This window comes from Culicoides brevitarsis, chromosome 1, assembly GCF_036172545.1.
Source record: "Culicoides brevitarsis isolate CSIRO-B50_1 chromosome 1, AGI_CSIRO_Cbre_v1, whole genome shotgun sequence".
Taxonomy (NCBI): Eukaryota; Metazoa; Arthropoda; class Insecta; order Diptera; family Ceratopogonidae; genus Culicoides; species Culicoides brevitarsis.
This window is the reverse complement of record NC_087085.1, coordinates 25,373,881-25,395,344: the sequence shown is the minus strand read 5'-3', so window position 1 is coordinate 25,395,344 and position 21,464 is coordinate 25,373,881. Positions and strand designations below refer to the sequence as shown.

General features: G+C 32.6%; 2 protein-coding genes across 2 annotated transcripts in view; one reads left to right on the top strand and one right to left on the bottom strand.

Annotated features, from left to right (window-relative positions):
* Window positions 1–21,464, bottom strand: part of LOC134827817 (26S proteasome non-ATPase regulatory subunit 1) — a 46,316-nt gene that overhangs the window by 24,476 nt on the left and 376 nt on the right. The window contains exons 3-5 of the mRNA XM_063840656.1: window positions 19,931–21,419; window positions 18,802–19,017; window positions 18,317–18,381 (exon numbers count right to left, since the gene is read on the bottom strand). Coding sequence (XP_063696726.1) covers window positions 18,317–18,381; window positions 18,802–19,017; window positions 19,931–21,419 — 1,770 coding nt within the window. The remainder of the gene's footprint in view (window positions 1–18,316; window positions 18,382–18,801; window positions 19,018–19,930; window positions 21,420–21,464) is intronic.
* Window positions 839–9,411, top strand: LOC134828065 (dopamine receptor 2). The gene is made up of 6 exons (XM_063841016.1): window positions 839–1,385; window positions 4,991–5,223; window positions 5,295–5,508; window positions 5,951–6,083; window positions 6,145–6,381; window positions 8,013–9,411. Exons 1-6 carry the CDS (start codon window positions 839–841, stop codon window positions 9,124–9,126), a joined length of 2,478 nt encoding a protein of 825 aa, XP_063697086.1. The 3' UTR covers window positions 9,127–9,411.

The following is a 21,464-nucleotide window of genomic DNA, read 5'->3' as shown; positions in this document are numbered from 1 at the left end:
TACTTCTTGTTTTTCCAAGAAATTTGCGTGTTTCCTGTATCTTGGTTTCACTTTTTCGGATCATAATTGATTTACATAAATTTAAAAGTTTTTTCTATACAAAATTAGATTGAACTTTTTGGATTAAATTAAAAATAAAAACATTTGTTCTATAAGAAAGCAAATTATGTAACAATATAAAATTAGGTATCTACCTATATTGAAACTCAATACGAAACTTGTAACGCAATCACTCAAATTTTGTTTCGCGAATTTATTTGGGGTTTCTTATAGTGTTTCAGTTTTAGTTTAAAGAATGTTTTTGAATTGAAAGATAAAGAAAATTACTTTGAAATAATCGTAGAAAATTAAGGAAATTTCCCAAAAATGACGTGTAAGATTTATTGCATATCTCACTGCAATTTATTCGATTTATTTTTAAAATTTCGTTGGGACTTCTGTGCTTCTTTGAAAAAAAGGTCGACGGATGAAACAAAGTTCACAGATGTAATTCATTAACGTCACGTTAAAATGAAACTTTATGAAAGATTTTTTTAAAGACTCTTTTTCTAAAGAAGAAATTACTCATGTATTGCAAAACTTTAAGATAAAGTTTCAGAAATTTTTGTGAAATGTAAAATGAGAAGATTTCTTTAAATTTATTTTTAACAAAAAAAATGTTCGAGAAAAGCTTTTGCAACGCACTACCAAAAATAAAGGATTAATTTCATGTGCATTTTTTCATTGTAGATAAAAAATAATATTAAATAAAAAAAATCAAACTTCAAATGATTGGAAAAAAATTCAAAGTGAAAATCAATGTTGTTTCGTTGTTGCGGAACACCTGTCAGAAACAATAATGCACTTCAGCGATTATTACATCAACAGGACACACTCCACCATCACCACAAATACTAACGATGTAATTGAAGTGAATGACTTAACGGAAAGCACACTTGACATTTTAACGAGTGAATTAACGACAAAAATTAGAAACTTATGGCTGGGCGAATGGTTGCTCCCCACGAGTGAACTAAGTACAAACAATAACGTCAGTGCTGTTCTTGACGCAAATAACAACTACAACACTACCGGTAGCAGTGACATTTATTTGAATACGAACAACAATCGCACAAAAATATTCTTTTACAACAACGACTCCGTTTCGACAACAATTTATTTAAGTAGCAGCAGCAACAGCGAGAGCACCCTCAATAACTATTGGGCTTTGCTGGCATTGCTGCTTGTCGTGTGTACCGCTGCCGGAAATATATTGGTGTGTCTAGCAATAACATGGGAGAGACGCTTACAAAATGTTACAAATTATTTTTTAATGTCACTAGCAATAACAGATTTAATGGTTGCTATTCTTGTTATGCCATTGGGTATTTTAACATTAGTCAAAGGTGAGTAAGGCTTGTAATTTTACGTGTTTCTGTTCGAATATGTTGTATCCCTCGCATTCATGCGACAGTTCCGAATGCTTTAGGGACAGTAAATTAATCCAAAAAATAGAAACTAATTACAGTTTGAACGAAGCAGAAAAACGCTTCAAGCACAGTAACAAAAATGATGAAAAAACACAGAGGAATTTCTCATTTAGAAATAGCCATTCACCCACTTTTTTTTGTTTGTGGTGCACAAAGGATAAATTTAGTGCTAGAATATTGCAACTACAAAATATTTGCTGCATACCGTTAACAAAGTGTTCATTGTCAAAAATGGAACATCACCATGCCAATGGTTTGAAACAATTAAAAAAAAATGAGTGCGAAATTTCTTCAGCATTAACATTCAACAAATATTTAAATAGATACAATCTAGAAATCCTCGCCTCAAAAAAAAAATTAAATCATCTCGTAACTGTTATTTCATGATTTTTTATCCTGTAGTTTTAACTGAAAAAAAATCGTATAGCGTATGAAGTGATTTTTTTATCGAAACGAGGTTCTTCAGCCTCTTCAATCGTTTTTATCAAAAATTTTTAAAAGTTGTAAATGGTTTTTTTATGATTACGTTTCAATACAAAAAATAAATATAAAAAAATCAAATAACTAGATGGAATTTCCACAAAATATCAATTAATAGAATAGGAATTTACAGTAAGACTCTTTAGTTTTAATGGATTTTGTAAATTTTTTTGGTTAAAGCAAAAAATTTATAGTTTTTACAGATAAAAAAAACGTTGTCTTGCTAAGAATTTACTTCAATTTTTTCTAAGAACTACTCATTTTTAGCAAAATATTCATAAGATAGCGGTTACAAGATGATTTATTTTATTTTCTCTTAAAAAATTGAAGATCCTTAAAACATACACAAGTCATGATTGACCAAGAACTGCTAATTCAATTATAAAGGACGCACAAATTAAATAAAAAATATAATAAAAAAAATTAGGCGGCAGCCAATTATGCGAAATATGAAAAGGAAACATCGTTATCTAAACTTTTTCTTATGTATATCTTTCGCCGGTTTTTTTTCTCCAACAATTTAAATTAAATTTGTTTCACAATTCATTCACTGACTTTTTTTTCATTTATTTTTAACTTACACTCTCTTCGAATTTTTTTCTGTTTTACGGTTTTTTATTGTCTTTGTAACGCCTTAAAATGCAAATGTTTTGTTGTTACGTGCGTCGAATTACAATAAAAAAAGAATAAAATGACATTCAACATCAGTTTTAGTTTTGAATCGATGTGATGATTTGTGAAAATGCGACGACGCAAAATCAACTAGCGAACAAAAGTCTATTAAAGAGGAAAATCAAATATTATTGCTTCCGCTTTATTTTCCTCTTCTTCTCGTCATTTAAATATTGTCACAAAAATGTAATGAATATGGTGTAAAAAAAAGGCAAATAAAATATAAAAGTTACCAGATTCAATATATTTTGTTTGTTCCCAATATTCCAACTTTTGAGTTGGCAAGAAGAGTCGATGAACGACGAGCATTTATTATCATGTCATGGATGTTCCATGTCAAGTTTCAAGTGAAAACCAAACAAAAATATTCTACATGACTAGTGAAACGGTACTCTTAAATAAGCAATATATGTGTCAGGCAACGAGAGAAATGAGATCGAATACCTTATTTTTTGTAGAGGCACTAAAAATTGTTTGCATTCTGTTTTCCCTCTTTTCATCGTCAATGGGATGAAATAAGTGGTTAATTTAGTTTACAATGACGTTTGGTTTGGCCCACAAAAAAAGAATAAATAACGAGATCTTTTTTAAGTTGCATCGATGAAAAATTGTGGTTTTATTCATTATTACAAAAGAAATATTAAATATATATATTTTTTTGAATTTCAAACGTATACTTATTTTTCAACAATTTTAAATGGCTTCAATGATAGACCACAATTTTTTTCGCTTCCATTAACTTGATTTTCTTTTTTTTTGTGTTTAATTACCGACATACAAAAATTAAAAAAAAGGTTACTTTTATTTAATCAACATGGCGAAAAAAATTGCAGAGAACAAAAAATAATTACAAGAGGAAAGAATGATTTGACGACGCACTGAGGATATTAAAATATAAAAAAGAGCGGAAATAAAACGGCATTTTCATCCGCATTATTTTTATTGTTTGCATTAAAAAAACAATATTTTTCCTCTTGTCGTTTTTGTTTTTTTTTGTGTATTTGTTGCTATACAAGTTTTTGAAGTACCACAGAAAATTTTATGACAAAAGAAAAATAAATTAATGCAAGACAGCTTATTAATATATTTTTTTAATATACTAAGCCTTTTTTATGCAATTAAATCTTACGCGTGAATTTTCTATTAGATGAGAACATCTTAATGAGTTTACGTAAGAAGAAACTTATTAAGACCGTTCCAAATCAGCTTTAATATTTTTGTCCCTTACATCATTTTAAGAATGATGAAGAAAAAAATAGATTTTTGTTTAAAAAAGACCCAATATTGAACAATTTTTTATTGAAAATTATGTTTTTAAAAATTTGTTCACTATAATTTTTATGAAATATTTAATTATTATTAAACTATTTTATGCTTAAAATGTTCTGAATAAAAATTTAAATTTTCCAATTTCAATTTAAATTACATTCATTAAAACAAAAAATAGAAGTAATGAAAAACCGATAAAAATTGCTAGAATTTATAAAAAAAAATTTTTAAAATAAAAACAAAAACTTCGAAAGAAATTTGGAGCGGCCTTAATTAGCAAAAAAAAAAAATTAAAAACTGTAGAGTAAAATGAAGTTTATACAAGATACCTCTTAAACAGCATAATATAATGCTAAAAGTTGTTACACTTGTCAGAAGTGATATTATTCTTCGTCCTGTTCATGATCATTTTATTACAGTAGTTCATTTTACACATGCAATGCAATTTACATTTAACGATGTCGACGACGACAACGACGACGATGATGAAAATGAGGAGATGATAAAAATCTACTTAACATTAAATTTACAAGATTCTATTTTTAAAATTGCTACTGGCAGCAATCAATCATGCAGTAACGCAATTCGCATTCCCTCCGTTGACTCGTGAGTTTCCAATCAGAACCTTTTACATGCATTTCGTCTGCAACAAGCACTAAAGCACCTAAACATGATATTGCATTTTATTCTTGATAATATAATGGCATTCTCCCTCTGTGTGCACATTATGAATCCGTAGGAATGTAAGAAATGATAGATGCTAATAATAATGGTGGTAATACGGTGCCGCAACAGCAGCAGCAGGAAACATTCATTGAGAATGTAGAGCACCATTAAATTATTTTGCCATAGAAATCATAGTTGGTATATCACGCCTAATAACAATTTGTCTGTGAATTATTGTCACGAATGAGCGATATAATCGTAAAAATGCAGCAAGGCGTCTTGTAAACGGAGAAAATAAAGTGGAAAGAGTAACGAAAAAAAAGTTTTATTGTAATTTTTTATATGCTTGAGTTGTGACAAAGAGACGGATTGCTCATGCAAAAATCTACCAGAAGAACTTTTAAAACTTTTTTTTAATTTTTGCCCTCTTCTAGGATATTTCCCCCTCCATTCCATTCACTGTCTCGCCTGGATTTGTCTCGATGTGCTCTTTTGTACAGCTAGCATAATGCATTTGTGCACAATCTCCATCGATAGATACTTGTCGTTGCGTTATCCGATGCGATTTGGGCGAAACAAAACTAAAAAACGGGTCACGTTAAAAATAGCATTCGTGTGGTTGTTGTCGATAGCCATGAGCTTACCGCTTAGTCTTATGTACTCCAAGGTACTTTGCTCAAATATTTTTTGTGTTTGTTTGAATTTAACAACATTTAATTGCTTTTGAAACTCGCACAGGATAATTCGTCGGTTCTCGTCGAGGGAACTTGTCAGATTCCAGATCCAGTTTACAAACTTGTGGGCAGCATTGTTTGTTTCTACATACCGTTAGTGGTCATGTTAGTTACGTATATGTTGACTGTGCGGTTATTGGCACAGCAACAACAGAATCTAGGTGGTACACCATCAACATGGAATGCGCCAGGATGGTTGTCACAGTCACAAGGATTAGGTAATATTTAATTACAAATCTTTTTGGTGCATCTCTTTTTTTCTCACTAAGGCGAATAAATTCAATTATTTGACTTTTTGGCATTCTTTTTGATGTTGACGAAAAAAATTCAGGGGAAAAATAAAATTAAAATTTATGATATTTTTTAGTCAGGTGACCTAAGAAGTTTTAAAAATTTTTATTGGACGATCTTATCTTCGTCTTTATTTTTTTTTTATTTAAAAATTTAAAAATGACGTAAAAAAATAAATTAATTGGAACGATTAACGACGAAAAACGTTAAAAAAATGGCATAAACAAAAAGTTATATAATTTTTATATTTTTCCTCCCCTTTATAAAAATCATGTTGCAAAAAAAAATAAACAAATAATTAAAATTAATCGCCTGACTTTCATTCAACTTTAGCACCAATTTTAATTTATGTCATTTTTTCATGCCAAGAACGAAAAAATACGTGGAAAACAGCATTAAGAAATAGTTTATCGTCAACCCCAAACCACGCACAGTCCGTGGCGTCGACAGAAACGGAGTTATCGACATTAGATACGCACGAATTATGGTTACCCGAATCAAGGTAAATTAAATTTTTCTGGTTTTGTTGAAAGTACACTTAATTACCTTTACTTGCTTTACAGCGTTCCAGAGCCTGCGCCATCAACTATGACCGCATTGCATTTATTTGGTGCAGAAATGCTCAAATTATCACGCGGCTTGGATTCAGTGTCGCCAAAGTTGGAACGCAAAGAAATAACCATAAAGCCTTTATCGAGCCAGAACGCGTGTGACGTCGAGAAGCAAAAGTCGTTGTGCGAAAAGAAAGCTGGCACTTTGAACCTAAGCAAAACCTTTCAACATAAAAGTTTTACAGAAAGGTAAGTTATTGTGCTTTACAGTAGATTTACTTTATGCATCGCTGCAGTTTGTCAGAAAAAGATTTTTGAAAAGCAAATTTTTTCAGACATTAAAAACAATTTCTCAAAAAAAAATCTAATGGATGGAGTTGAAAAACTTCAAATATTTAAAAAAAAAATGTTAAGTGCGAAAATCCGAAATTTTTAATTTTTTTTTTCGTCAAATAAAAAATTTTCCTCCTGTTTAAATCTTTGGAGAACGAGGTACATATTTGCACCACCGATGTTAAAAGTCTTAAGATTGTATGTTTGTACTTTACTAATTGTTCTTGAAAATTCATCCACCATTTTTTTTATTGTGCTCGTGAAATGCGTCGCATTTAATGTATGTTTTATTTAATGTAATTCAATTCAATTCCGAATATTAAAAATACTTTTTATTTTATTATCATTATGGAAATATCACACATATAAGAAGAATAACTTTTTTATTATGAATTTACCATTTTTCTCGTTTGCGTTTGTGTCATATTTTTATTCACTCCGAGTCAAAATCATCCCAAAAAAATCTTTTTTTATGTAGATATTTATTCATATTACTTTTGAATACAGTGGAAATTAAATTTATTCGAGAAATGTTTCATTTTTATCTTGCCCGTAGTAACGACGACGACGACGACAACATGTTATTGACTCACTCACTTCAACTGCCATGTTCGAGTCTCTCTTTCGTACTTTAATCAAGGAAAAATAATATTTTCATTCGACATCGACATGTTTTTGTACAAACAAAGGTATAAATGGGGGTATAAAAGAAAAGCAACATGTACTTTTCTGTTTAAAAATACCGAATACAAAAAGTGCTAAAAGGTTATCAAAATAATTATTGAAGCAGCACCTGCTAACAAGGACATTTTTACAAGAGAGAACATGGAATTGGCAAAGCTAAATATCATTCAGAAAGAGGTACTAGAGCAAACAAAAAACTGCCGTTGAGGTTTTGTTCTTTTTCTTTGTTTTCGAGTGTTTTTGTCTGATGTCCTGATGTGCGACTAGTCGGTTAGTCATTTTGATATTTTTTTTTTCAATCCAACGTCTCACTCGTTTACTCACGAATCAACACAAAAGGAGAGACAGAATAAAGTAGAAAAAAAAAGGCTGAAAATATTTTCTTTCAAAATACTTTTTTGTATCATTTTTTTTACATTTTTTTTTTGTGTGTGTGCGAAAGGTGTGAAAACTTGTGCAAACATACTTAAGACTAAAGAGGAGCAAGACGCTTAGAGATCAAACGCTTTTGATACAAGTGAGAAGATTAGCAATGTTAGAAAATAAAGCATGTCATGTGCCAAAACGCTCAAAATCGTAAGCTATGTTCGGGTATCACATAACGAAGGGGAAAAAAGTGAAATTCCATTAGGATGTTCTCGTTTTGGTTACAACAACATAGCTTGAAGACGAACATAAAAATAAAATTACATGATGAATTAGATTACAGCTTCCGGTTGTATTTGCATTTTTTCGAGTGGAAATTATGTACCTATAACAGTGCCTATATCCCAACAAAAGGGGTAAACTTTTTTTTTTTGTAAATGAAAACAAAACTTTTTTGCCACACACGTAATAAAAATAAAAAAAATCTCTCTTTTCAGCGATCAGGGGCAAATACGGAAGAAACGTCGAGCCTCAACATGGGTGAAACCGACATCCCCAACTGACCATCATCGGACGCTGCAACGAGCAAAAAGCCTACCTGCGATAATTGCGAATCCAGACGACGCGGAAATTCCGTCAAGGACTATTCCGGAATCAAAGTCTGTGGAAAACGGGTCACTTTTGTTGCCACCGCCCTGTACGTGTCCCTATTTTGGCGATCATTCGAGCCATACGCCCCCAGTCATGAAACAAACCGAGGTGAAAATAATTACAACGTCAAATTCGTTCCTCGCAAATATTGACAAAACGATGGAACGCATACCGAATTTCGGCACAAATGTAGCGCCATCGAATGCTAACAGTCATGTTTCGATAGTAACGGCTGTTGTGGCAAACAGCGCACCAAATCCAAACGCCACATCATTGATGACGAGTTCCATGTTAAAAGCACAAATCCACGCTGCATCGACGACAACGACAACGTCCCATAAGCGGTCAGAGTTATCGTTGCCATCGACACCCGTGCGTAAATTGTCCTTTGGCAAAGCTCCGTCGCAAGTCACGTGGGATGCATCGCGTCGCAACAATCGTCGCGGCAGTAGTTTTGGTGGTGCGCGAACGACATTGCTTAGTGCACCGCTGAAATCGTCACTTTCGGTGTCGCCCATCCGACGATCTGCAACGCTGCGGTACAAAAATAGCATGTCGTCCGACATGAATGCCTCCTCAAGTCCCTGCCTTCTGCAGAAAAGCACAACAATCCGATCGCATCACTCACGGAACTCGAGTGTTATTGTGAAAAATAGCTCGCGCCATGGTCGCATAATCCGCTTAGAGCAGAAAGCCACGAAAGTACTTGGCGTGGTATTTTTCACGTTCGTCATATTGTGGGCGCCATTTTTCGTGCTTAACTTGCTGCCGACTGTGTGCCCCGAGTGCGAGACACAAATCAATCATGCCGTCTTCGACTTTGTCACGTGGCTCGGCTATGCAAGTTCCATGGTCAATCCCATATTTTATACAATCTTCAACAAGACTTTTAGGCAGGCTTTTAAGAAACTGCTGCTGTGCAAGTGCAGCGATAGCGATTGGCGACCGAGCGGCAGATAGCACATCGCCGTCAAGAAACGAACGAGCGGCACGGACATTTAACTGATGGAAATTTATGTGATTTTTTGACCAGTATTACGACAACTCTGTATCACGATAACGTTTCATTGGATGTAAACACACAACCTAAGTAAATACACACACATACATACGGGATAGGTAAACAAGTAACTTGATAAAATAAGTTGTTTAAAAAACTACCAATAGAGGAAATTTGTGTACCAATTAGTAGAATTCATGACAAAAATGTGTAATTTGTTGTTGTATATTATTATTATTACCAAAAAAGGGACAAAAATAAACGAAATATTAAATGATATCGCACTCGTGCTTTGCTGTAGCGAAACAAAATGAAAGAAAAAGAGGTAAGACGACACAACACAAGACCAATAAGTAAAGCAATAATCGAGTTTTTCGAACTTTTACAATATTTTATTTTATTAGTGCCAATGATAGTGTTGCTTGTTGTTTTTCGTTTCATGCCGTAATAAAAATGTAATTAGAAAAGTTTTTTTGTGGAAACAATAAATACTTTTGTCACGTGTCAAGTGCTTTTGTGTGGTCCACTTTACAGACAAAAACTTAATGTGAACGAAGCAGGAAAATAGTTTTTGTCCGATAAAAATATAAACGCTATTTTTTAACCGATGTTAACAGGAAAATACATTTAATACAAATTGTCACGCAAATTGTTCACTTTAGCATATTTTTTTTACACACAAATTTATTTAATTTGTGACTTTAGAACCACGACGCATCACAAAACCTCGAAGCATAAGGTAAAACTTTTGTTTTTAACTTTTTTTCATTATAAAATAATGATGAACGTTACTCAGATTTTGTTCTATATTTAAATAAAAAAAAAATATATGTACATATATTTATGGTTAGGGTAAAGTAGATACAGTCATGAGAATAAAATTTAACCACCATGTTAATGATTGTGTTTTAGCGTTTTAATCAGGTAAGCCGCTCTAAATTTATTTCCAGCTTTTTATCATAGACTTTTTTCCAAATGGAGGGAGAAAGTATTTAAAATAATTTTTCATACAAAGTTGCAAAAATTCTTATCTTAATTGAGAACTTTCAATTTAAAATTGATTTAATCACACTTAAAGTAAAAAAGTATTTTTTTATAAATTTGCGAAAATTTCCTAAAAAACTACGAATTTATTATGCTAATTTTTTCTAAAAATTTTTAACTTTTTTATTTTGTCCTATTTTTGACTTTTAAAATGTTTAAAAAGCTCAAAAAATCGGAGCAGCGTTAAAAGTTTAAAAAAATACTTTGTTGGCAGTATTTTACGCGGAAAATTCTTTTACATTTTCTTATTAATTTTTATTATCAAAAACAGCGTAATAAATGCACCGCCATCATCAATTTATTTCGCATGGCATAACCACATGTGTTCATTAATTTTGTGTGTGTTTTTTCACCACCTTTTCATGTTTGCAAGTTAAGATTCTTATTTTTATGGTTGTTGTACATTGTTTCGAACACACACACACACACCCAACAAGGAAAAAGAGGCTTGTTAAGAAAATTCGTAAAAACAACAATTTATAAGTGTTTTATAAAATTGCGTGCTTGTTTTTCTCGCACCGTTAAGAACATGAAACTTGGATGCAAAAACATTTAACAAGACACATTGGCGGGGAACACCTTTTTTGTTGTGCGTCTCTCACTAGCATGACAAGATTGATGGAAAAAATAGTGCTTCCATGTTTTTTTTCTCTCTATCTCGTTAAAACTATATAAATAAGAAAAAAAAACTGAATTACATGGAATTCTGAATAAAATAATAATAGAAGCACGTCATTCGGTCATTTATATATGTAAAATTGGATTTGAAAATCCGTATGAATTTTGTAACGTTATAACTCAAGTTTTGATTAAAGAATTATTTCGGGAATTTTTGATTTGTGTCAAGCTTGACTTTGAGAAGGTTTGGGAAGAAAAAACTTTTTAAAAATTCATGAATAAAATTTCTAATTTTTTTTATGAAGGTTTTTTTCAAAATTATTTACTCTAATATGGAAAAAATAATTTGTTTTTTGAAAACCACCAAAATAATTAAAAATCAATTTATTAATTAGATTGGTAGAACGAAATCTACGGGTCCACTAGTTTATGATACAACAAAAGATAAATAAATAATATTTTTCTTTTTTTAACACAACAACGTCACTACCTTGATTCATATCTCGTTTTGTGTATGTCTGGCTCAGACACAAATAAGACTTCTAATAACAATTAATGAAAAATGAATTGTCCATGTTCTGCTCAGTCGGCGAACTCATGAAAGCCGGCGAACAAGGTAAATCACTTAATTAGCGTAATTTTATGGTAATGACTATACAATCGTTAATTAAGTGCCCTTTTTATGAGGTTTTCATCAGTTATGACGAACACGACTAACGGGTGTTAGTATTCTGATAAAAATATGTTTAAGTAATTTCTGATGTCTTAATAGATATAAAATTATCATCTTCCGTTAATGGCAGAAGAAATATTACGTCATAAAAATGAATATTCAAGGAAAATTCTCGGGACCAATGTATGCTTAACAATAAATTTCACAATAACTCATGCAAGATGTGTGCCTAAACAACATTTAATGTGTTGTGAACACGAAACATCTTGAAGGAATTTGCTCATAAGTTGTTTCCCCCATTGGTTGCTTCCTAATGCACACGAGATATTTTCATCTGCTCCTTGTTATCGTGGTCAAGTTTATAGTACGTACTTTAATTTTACTTTAAAATTTGGTACGACTTTCACAACAACAAAAGAGAGGAAATATTTATTTTCTTCCTTTTAATATTTAAAATTTGTTCGAAATATTCATTATTCTGCTGTTATAACAATAAGCTCGACGGTTTTCTTCGTGAATGCCTTTCCATCCTAATATTAACTTAATAATAATATAATGATTTGTGTGTGTCAAAGAGAGTGTAAAATTTTGCTTCAGTATTGGCATAATGCTTTAAGAAGTGATTTCCGTTCAAGATAATGGGCTTTTAGCAATAATAGCACTAGAAGACGTAAAGAATGGAAAATAAGTGTCATAATTGTATATTGTTTCCTGGTTTCTTTAAAGCTTTTTCTTTCTTGCACGACAAAAAATTTTTAGAGTCGTATTGCCTTTGCATATGTAATGACATTGAGTAATCAATGGGAACTCAATTAAAAAATCTTCAAACAAAATACAGACAACTTTGAAAAGTTTTATTTTTTCATTTTCTTTTTGCTTTAACCTTGATATTTGTTATCGTTCACTCAATGCCTGCTCGTCCAATAATTGATAGGTACGTCTTTACATTTACTTTATTATGCAAATACAATCAAATGGTTTAATTTAGTTTTTTTTTTCAGTCATTCAACAATCCTAGCAACAAAACTCCTCTGGTAACCATGACATAAGATTAGTGATAAAGCAGACGCTCTCGCCATCCATTCATTTCTTTTTCGCTGCTTTCTGGTACTATTTTCCACTTTTATGCTTGCTCTTGTGCGCTTTGCCATGCTAAGCACATATATATCTTCTGCTGATGTTACATTAATAATAAAATAAAAATTGATTTGTTACGGTCGGTCATCTTCATACAGCCATTGCGTCAAGTCGACTCACCTCGACGATAAGGTTGTTGTTGATGTTGATGATGATGATGATGATGGTGGCTAACATTTGTTCTGGTTCGCACAGACATTTTTAACGGAATTTTTCCTTGTGTAACACTTTAATTATATTACGAAATTTTCGGGCAACGTTATGATGACGGCAAAGTGGTTCGCATAAACTTCAAACGAATCGTAATCAAATATTTACGGCGTATTGTACGCTTGAGATCGGCGGAAAAAAGATGAGAAAATAGGTTTATGCAAAAGGAACAGCGCGCGGAAATGAGGTCATTAACGAATGCACAAGCGACATCTGCTAATGTTAACAAGACAAAGCATGAACATTAGTGAGCTACGAAATAAAGGTTACAAAAATCGATAGAACGACAGTTAAAAGGTCATTAACGAATAAAGTCGATTGTTTTAAATTGTTTGTTAAAAAGCTCGAGCTTCAAGCTATTTTTTTGCCTTAGGCTCGAGTTTTGAGATTTACATTTAAAAATATTCCGAATTTTTCTCAAATTCAAAAAAATTTTTGTTAAAATCGAAAATCGATATGATTTTTAGCTTAATTCATGGCAAAAAAAACTTGGGCCTAAACTTTGATCAAAAAAAAAATCTAACATGTCTAATCTAACATGTTCAATGCAAAAAAAATATTTTTTCAGGAAAATCGAAAGCTCGAGCTTCAATCAATTGAATTCAAGTCTTGGACAGACTAATTTAAAGCCATTTAAATAGAATTATGTACTTAGTATTTATTGACAGACATTTTCTTTGAAAATGGAAATAGCTTGTCTTTACTTTGCACCTTACCATTTACTGTTATTTACCGCGGCGAAAATTTCAACCATGTTATTAGTTATGACTAATCATAAATATTAATTGAACATGTCAAAGACGTATGGGAAGCTCGGTAAAGAGTGTTTAAGGGCATGTGCGTGTATGAGTTGAACCAAAACAATAAATCAATAAATAACCCAGTATTTTTTTATTTATTTTCCATATAAACTGTAATAATCGTAAACATTTTATCAGAAAAAACATATTTATTTTCCTTTGTATGTCGTTCATGCATGTTTGTATTAAGCCTCTATATTTGATCGAAAGGCATTTGTGAATCTCCATTTTAGTTTAATAAAATCATTGACCTGAGCAAAGAGGATTATCGGAACAGTCTTACAATGGAACTTGATTCGTAGGTTGGGTATTGACAAAAGAGCCAACTATTTTGAGCCATTTTCCATGTAAAACGCAATTACCATGATTGTAATCCACCTAATGCATTAGTGTGAAATTAATATGGAATCCAGCTACCCTAGTGGGTGGGTGAGCGACAAAACAAAACAAATAATCAATTTATCTATATTCATAATATAATAATTCCATAATGCCACCCATCAAACAAACAACAACACCAACAACGTGTTATGTATATTCATTGAGCTGGCAAGTGTCGAATACAACGTGTGTGTTTATCCTAATAACAACAATAATGTTAATGAACTAGAAGTTGAATGAAATCAATGGGTAGGTTGCAAATCAACTAGAAATTCATACTAATATGCATGAAAGTTGTCAAACCGTCAAATGTCCGTCCACGGTGACAAATCATTTTCCTTTTTTTTTAGTTAGTGGGAGGCTCTTATCTATGACGCAAGTTGGCTTCACGAGCAAACTTTTGGCGCCTTTCAAATGAAATGAAACGAATTGAAGGTAAACCATGTGGAAAATGGTCTCTATTGTAAATGGCGAATGGTTAAAAAATATCGTTATAATTTGATTCAATTCAACCATGAGTTGTGAATTAATTGCCGAGTAAAAAACGACGAACCAATTTTTGGAAAACAGTTTTTCATTAGTCACATTCCAGGCAAATTTTATTGCTTTAAATTGCAATGCAAAATTAAAACGAACGGAATGCACATAGACAAAAAAAAAAGAATTTTAAAGCATTTGTTAGAATTAAAAGCTTAATCGCATTTCGAACTGATTTAAAATTACTGCTTGAAAGTTTTGTTTTTTTCGGAACTTTGACTGTTCTTCGAAAAATTTATGGGTTCATAATTTCTCAAATTTTATAAATTTTCACTTTTCATGTTGCTTACGAAGCTCCTACGAGTTTTTTAAATCTAGCTTTGCACAATTTATACAAATTTTCCTTAGGTTTTCTCTTTAACTATTTATTGAGACGTTTTCCCCCAAAATTTCCCTTTAATTTGAAACTTTCAGACAAACGACAGACGGACAATAACATTGTCATATACCAATTTTTTCCAAAAGAAACGCAGTAAAAAACCATCAAGTCAAAATTGTGGTGACGCGTCGCTCTGTTGTTACGAATGGCACAAACACCGGAGTGATATTATGTTGAAATATCGTAACAAAAATGTTTTACAATACGAGAGAAACACAATGATAATATCAAAACCATATAGATAAAAAAAATGTATGAAAGCAATTGATTTTCTCATTTTAAATGCACCGAGGGACTGACTACACCAACCGCATAATTTGAATACCTATCGCTAGAAATTTAGACAAATTTTTGTTGCTACAGGATTTTTTTTGTGATCACAATGATTATGGAAATGTTTACACTGAATATATAAAAAGTAATGTGCTGTTAACGTTTTTCTATTCTCGTAAAAAAAATAACAGTTTGCTACAACGGTTTGATTGAAAAGAAGACAAAAAGACAAAAATCAAAATTCAGATTTTTCTCTCGGAAAGCCGCTTACAAATTCGTTAATGCTAGATGAATAGAAAAAGTCTTGTTGTGCTGATGCTGATACTAAAGGAGATCAAAAGAAATAAAGTAGTATGTACATCAATGTCCTCCACATCATAATGCTTGATGAAGTAAAAGGCATAAAAGCTTTACTTTTATCGACAACAGCTGCCGTTATAGAGATACTACCTATATTTTTATTATTCCGTAGGCTCGGTTGAGGAAACTTTACCGTAGTATGGGACGTTGTTTACATTATTACAAGTTTGCTTTATAGCAACAAAAAAGTTTTTGAACTATCATTGAATCAAGACGAATGCTATGGAATAAAAACATTTTAATTAGTTTTTTTTTTATTTTAATGTAAGAGACGATCTATTTGTGAGATAAAAATGATGCTCAAAAATCATTTTTTGCTATTTTTAGTGATTGAAGGATCTGATGCATTTTCGAGGTACTTTCTTGTAGTTGTTGTCTAAAAGAGCGGTCTTTGGCTTTTCAAGATTTTTTTCGACAAATTTATTGTTGATGATGTTCGACGCAATGTTGGATTTTTGCACATCAAGTGTAAAAATGCCACAGTAAATACGGAAACAGTCCTCGAAATACCTCCAAAAACGCATCTCACTTTCATTGAAATCGGAAGACATCTCATGTGACATTCGTCAAGTACAAAAATTCAGCATCAAAAATATTTTCCTCGTTTTGATTTGATTTTTTTTTGTGTTGACGTGTTTTCGCAAAACTCAAAGTAACGTCCTTTATTTATTCAAATGTCAACCACAACCACTCAGTATTTTCTTCAAAAACACTGTACGCTGAAAATCGCCATACAGTAAATTAATTAATAATGACATCGTGTACAAAGGTCCTCTTTATTTGACGAAATCCTTTGTCACTCACCTTGACTGAACTTTTCAATCATACTTTGAAATTACAAAGAATTATTCAATAGATGCCTTTCAGTTTCAAGCAAATGTTGATCGTTAACATTCGCTTCATGGCACTTTTCCAAACATAATTAATTTAATGTTCATACACTTCTTACTTCATTAGGTACACCCACTTGGTAAAATATTTATATTCCTCTCGTTGGCCTCTCAATTTAAAGTTACATGTAAGATTTTCAACCCGGATATTTTTTTTTCTGCATACGAAACGTCGAACGTCATTCACTTTGCGCTCTATTTTTCCCATTCCACCAAGCTCTAACGTGATTAATTACTTTTTATTTAGTGCAAAAGAAAAATTTAAAGGCAAAAAACAACAATTTTAAGATAATTTTTTCTCAGCGCACGTCACTCAAGTGATTTATTTATATTTATTTTTATCTCCCTTCTTCTGATGCCTTCTTCTGAAGAATGACATTGAAAACATAAATTTCAATAAAAATTGTTCCGTTTAATGTACACATGCATGCCCAAAAGGATAAAATCAATAACTTTCTTCAATTGACCTGAATCGCCAAATAAGGAATTTTTATTGTGGCTAAAAAGTCATAAAAGTAATAATAAAAGGGAAAAAATGGGATCCATTAATCATTTTTATAGATTTTTTTTGCACTTTGCCTTCAGCAAACTTTGTGAAAATTTTATTATTTTCGTCATTGGAAGAATGAAGTAAAACAGAAGGTTTTTTTAAAAGCCCTCATGCGAATTGATTTTCATTTTGTTTTTCCGTAGATTTACACATCAATACAAAATTTATTAGTATTTCCTGTGTTTTGTTCGTTTTTCATTGTGAAAATGAAGAAAGATAACGTAGTTTTTTCATTTAAAATCAAATGGACAACAAAACAAAATCTAAATTTTTTTGAGATGAAAATAAGCTTTAGAAAGACGATTATTTCAGTCATCTACTTTAACAGGTATTTGAAGTGAACAACAATATTTGTGTAGAAGCAAACATAAAAAAAAGCAATAATGGATGATCAAAAAGAGCATCACGATTTGTCTCTTTTTTTCTTTATATTCTACTGAAGACAAGATAAAAGACTTTGTAACTTAGATTTTTTATTAGTATTTTTCTGTATGTATTTTACTTTTTTTATAGTCCATTCATGCAGTTTTAAGAAAAATATCATGAATTCTCGACATTTAATATTTGTATGAAAGGTAATATATATTTTTGATTTTATTTTTGATACAATTGAAATATAAGATTAGTATACCACAGGACAACATGCACACCCACATCATTTGATCGTTTTTCAACATTGAAAGTGTGCTAGTCCAGAAAAATTTCATAACAACAAATGACAAAATAATGTTAAAATTCTCTTTTCACCGTCAAAGAGAAAAAATAAACGACGTTTACTGCACTTAATAAAAAATAAAAATGAAAAAAGTTTTCAAATAAAAGCTTTTAGATAAGTGCACCGGGCAAAAATGTATAATTTTTACATTTTAAACAATCTAAAATATTCAACCCACATTTAACAGAGCTTTTGAAAGATTGTTCGGGTGTAAAATTTTAATTTAGGGTGGGTTGTCGTAAAATTTTAGCTTAGCTAAAATCTCGGCATTTTGGGTATTGAGAATATCACAAAATTAAAAAAAAAAAATAATGAGAAAATATTAATAAACATATGGAATTTCTTAACTTTTCATAATTTTCAAAAAATGTTCAATTATAAAAAAATATTTTTCATAGAAACACTTTGAGCTTTAAACATTTTATTTGTAGGAAATAAGTAGGAAATGAAAATTTCGACGAAAAAAACGACTTTTTGGTAAGCTAAAAATATTGAGAAATGGTCATTCATTTTAAAAAGTTCAATTTTTTCCTGTTGCATTTCCTGATGTTAAAGACAGAAAATTCAATTTTTGCTGACTTACCTGAACAAAAGAAATCCGATGGCAGTCACAGCAGCACGTCGTACATCATCATTCACGTCAGATACCTAAGAAATTGAAAAATTGGAGTAAAAAAATTATTTCTAATATATTTGTTTGTATTTTATTTCACTTGGGTTCTTTTTTTTTGTGCGATGCATTTTTGTCGTGCAAACAAAAAACCGCAATAAAGGAAAGCAAGTATTTTTTTATTAATATCTATGATGACACGGTAAAATATTATGCTTATGGGGCTTAAGGTTGACACACAATAAAATGAACTGAGCGAGAAGAGGAAAATATAAACTTCATTAATTCACACCACGATCTTCCTTGTCATCTGCCCAAGCATCTACTAATAGTAGTGACACAATCAAGGTAAAAACTTAAAGGCGTGGAGTCGCAAATTAATAAAAAAAAATAATATCATAAAAAAACGAGAAATAGCGGACGAATGACGATAAAGAAGGATACTAAAAATTACTTACCGCAACATGAAGTAATTTCCTGATAGCCTGATTATTGCCTGTGCCACAATAAGCCATGGCGATGGTGTACATGCCGCTGCGTCGTAAAACGGGATCCTTGTCTGACGATAAACTGGCAACGAGTGGATCTGCTTCTTCCAAGCGTGCATACATGGTGAGTGATATGCCAACAGCGAGCCCACGCAAAATTTTCTCATGTTGCGTTTCTTGGGCATACTAAAACAGAAAAAAAAGTGTGTGAAAGAGATGAGAAAGGGAAGAAATCGTAAAAACATCGCGTAAAAAATAAAGAAAAATTATTTTTTTCAATCAGAAACCTTCGGAAAGAATTTTTTGTCTTATCTGCGGGAATGCGAGACAAAGCAAAAGTTTCAAGGTAAAAATAGAGGAAAATAAACGCGACACACCGTCGACGACGACGACGACTACGACTCCCTTAAGACACTAATTTATTGCCATGCAAAGGAGGAAAAAAATAAATTTATGATCTAATTTCACAGCATTTGAACAATAATAATCCCTACTTCGTTTAAGCGTACAAAACATAAGAGACTCAATTAGTTTGCTTAAAAGGCCTTTTATGGCTTTTAAAATTGAAAAAAAAATAAAAGCTTTAAACGCGATAAAAAGCCATAAAAATTACTTGGGATTCTTTTTTTTTCACTCATCATGTCTTTGATTAAAAAGAAAGTTGAAGCTAAGCTGTTAAATGCACTCGATGCACTTTTCTTTGTTTCAAACACTTCAGAAACAACGATGCCAGCAGCAATTTTTACCGACAACGGAAAACTTTATCTCCTCAAAAGATGTTAGTTTAATCGTAAAAACAACATTTTTCAAGTAGCAAAGTTGTAGGTAGGCAGTTTAGAGAAAATTGCTAATTTATTGTACAATTACAACGAAGCAGGTATGTAGTGCAATTACGACAATTAGATGGAGAAAAACAAAAAAAAGAAGATTTTTTGTGTTTGTAGCAGATGTTTCGAGGCGCAATAGTCGTCGTCGTCGTCGGCAGTAAATTAGCATTAAAAACAAGTTAACTGAACAATCAAAAATAATTGTTATGTAAATGTTTGTGCAGCGCCGACCGACTGAAAAGTGTGATTTTAGTGAAAATTTATGTACTTACCGCAACCATATCCTCGATGGCGGATGCGTTTTTGCTGCCCAGCATGACCATGCCCATTGCGATACCAGCAGCCTCGCCAGTTACGGCATCATCCTGATACAAATTAAATTTCAATTGTTCATACACGTCCTGACGATGTGTTCCCATTGCCGAAAGACCCAAGCCCAAGCAGCCACCATGACGAACATTTTCATTTTGCGCATCTTTCAGTTGTTGCAACAAATAATCAATGATGTTCGCCCCATGATTCGCGTGAATCAATCCAAGGGCATACAAGCCGCCACCTTCGGAATATCCCGAGCTGGGTCCCGATTCGCGAGGCAAGTAACTTTGCATTAATGCCAGAGATTCTTGCTCGTGTCCACGATGAATGACACCGAGAGACGCCGTTGCTGTCAATTTTGCCCAATTTGTAGCACGTGCCAGCCATTCCAAGTTATCGCGCAAAAATTGATCGCTCGTGGTTCCGGCATGCATAAATCCATTGGCGATGACGGTGGCTGTGTGGCAAATCGAAACACGGACAGCTTCCTTGGTTTGACGCAAGATTTGCAAGTCGGCGTGATTGCTTCGGATCAAAAATTGCAGTTGCAAGTCGATGGAAATCTCGCCGGATAAAATACTGGCCAATTTTTGGATATTTTCTTGATGTTGTTTCTCAGTTTCGTTCAAACTCTCGACTTTTCGTTCAACCTTGACGTCGCCATCGTCGTCGACAACTTCGTCCGATTGCTCGCCCGATGTGGATGCCTGCGCATTCGTGCCTTGTGGCTTCAAATTCGAGATCAGAGCTGATGGAATTGGCGCAGTTGCTTTCAAAGCTTGCAAAACTTGATTCAGGAACTGTTGCGTCGCCGATTCGTACAAATCAAAGGCAATCTGATATGCCATGAGGACATTTTGGTCGCCACCTTTCGTGAGATTATCCAATAATTCTGCAACGGACATCGGGTCTTCCAGGAAAATCAAGCATTGACACATGTTAACGTAATCGGGAACATTTAAGCCACGATAGAGACCCACCAAGCATCGTAAAACTTGGTTACGGAAAGCACGATTTTGGATCAGCGACATGGTGACTTGGAAGGCATAGGCCAACATTGCGTTCACATCGTCGCTCTTCATGATGGATTGCTCGATGATGTCCATACGACGCGTTTCCAATGCGATACCGAGTGCCTGGCGATATTGCCCGTCATCCAAGCAACGGACAATCATGCGGTTCACAATTGCCTCGAGACGCGGATCGATTGGTTTTGCATCAGCGGGGTTTTCAATATTCTCAACTCGCAATTTCGTGTAATGATCGATGCATTTCGCAATGATGGTTTCAACGTATTCCGTGTGCGCATTTACGTCGAACAAGTCACCAGCACCCAAAGCGTATGTCAAAGAATCCTCAAACGAACCCAAGTGATAATAAACCTTCGATGCAACCAAAGCAGCCAATTCCTTTTGAACGAATTGCGTGTCTTCGTGCAAAATTTCACTAAAAAACAAACAAAAATCAATTGGTTTGAAAGGAGAAATAAAA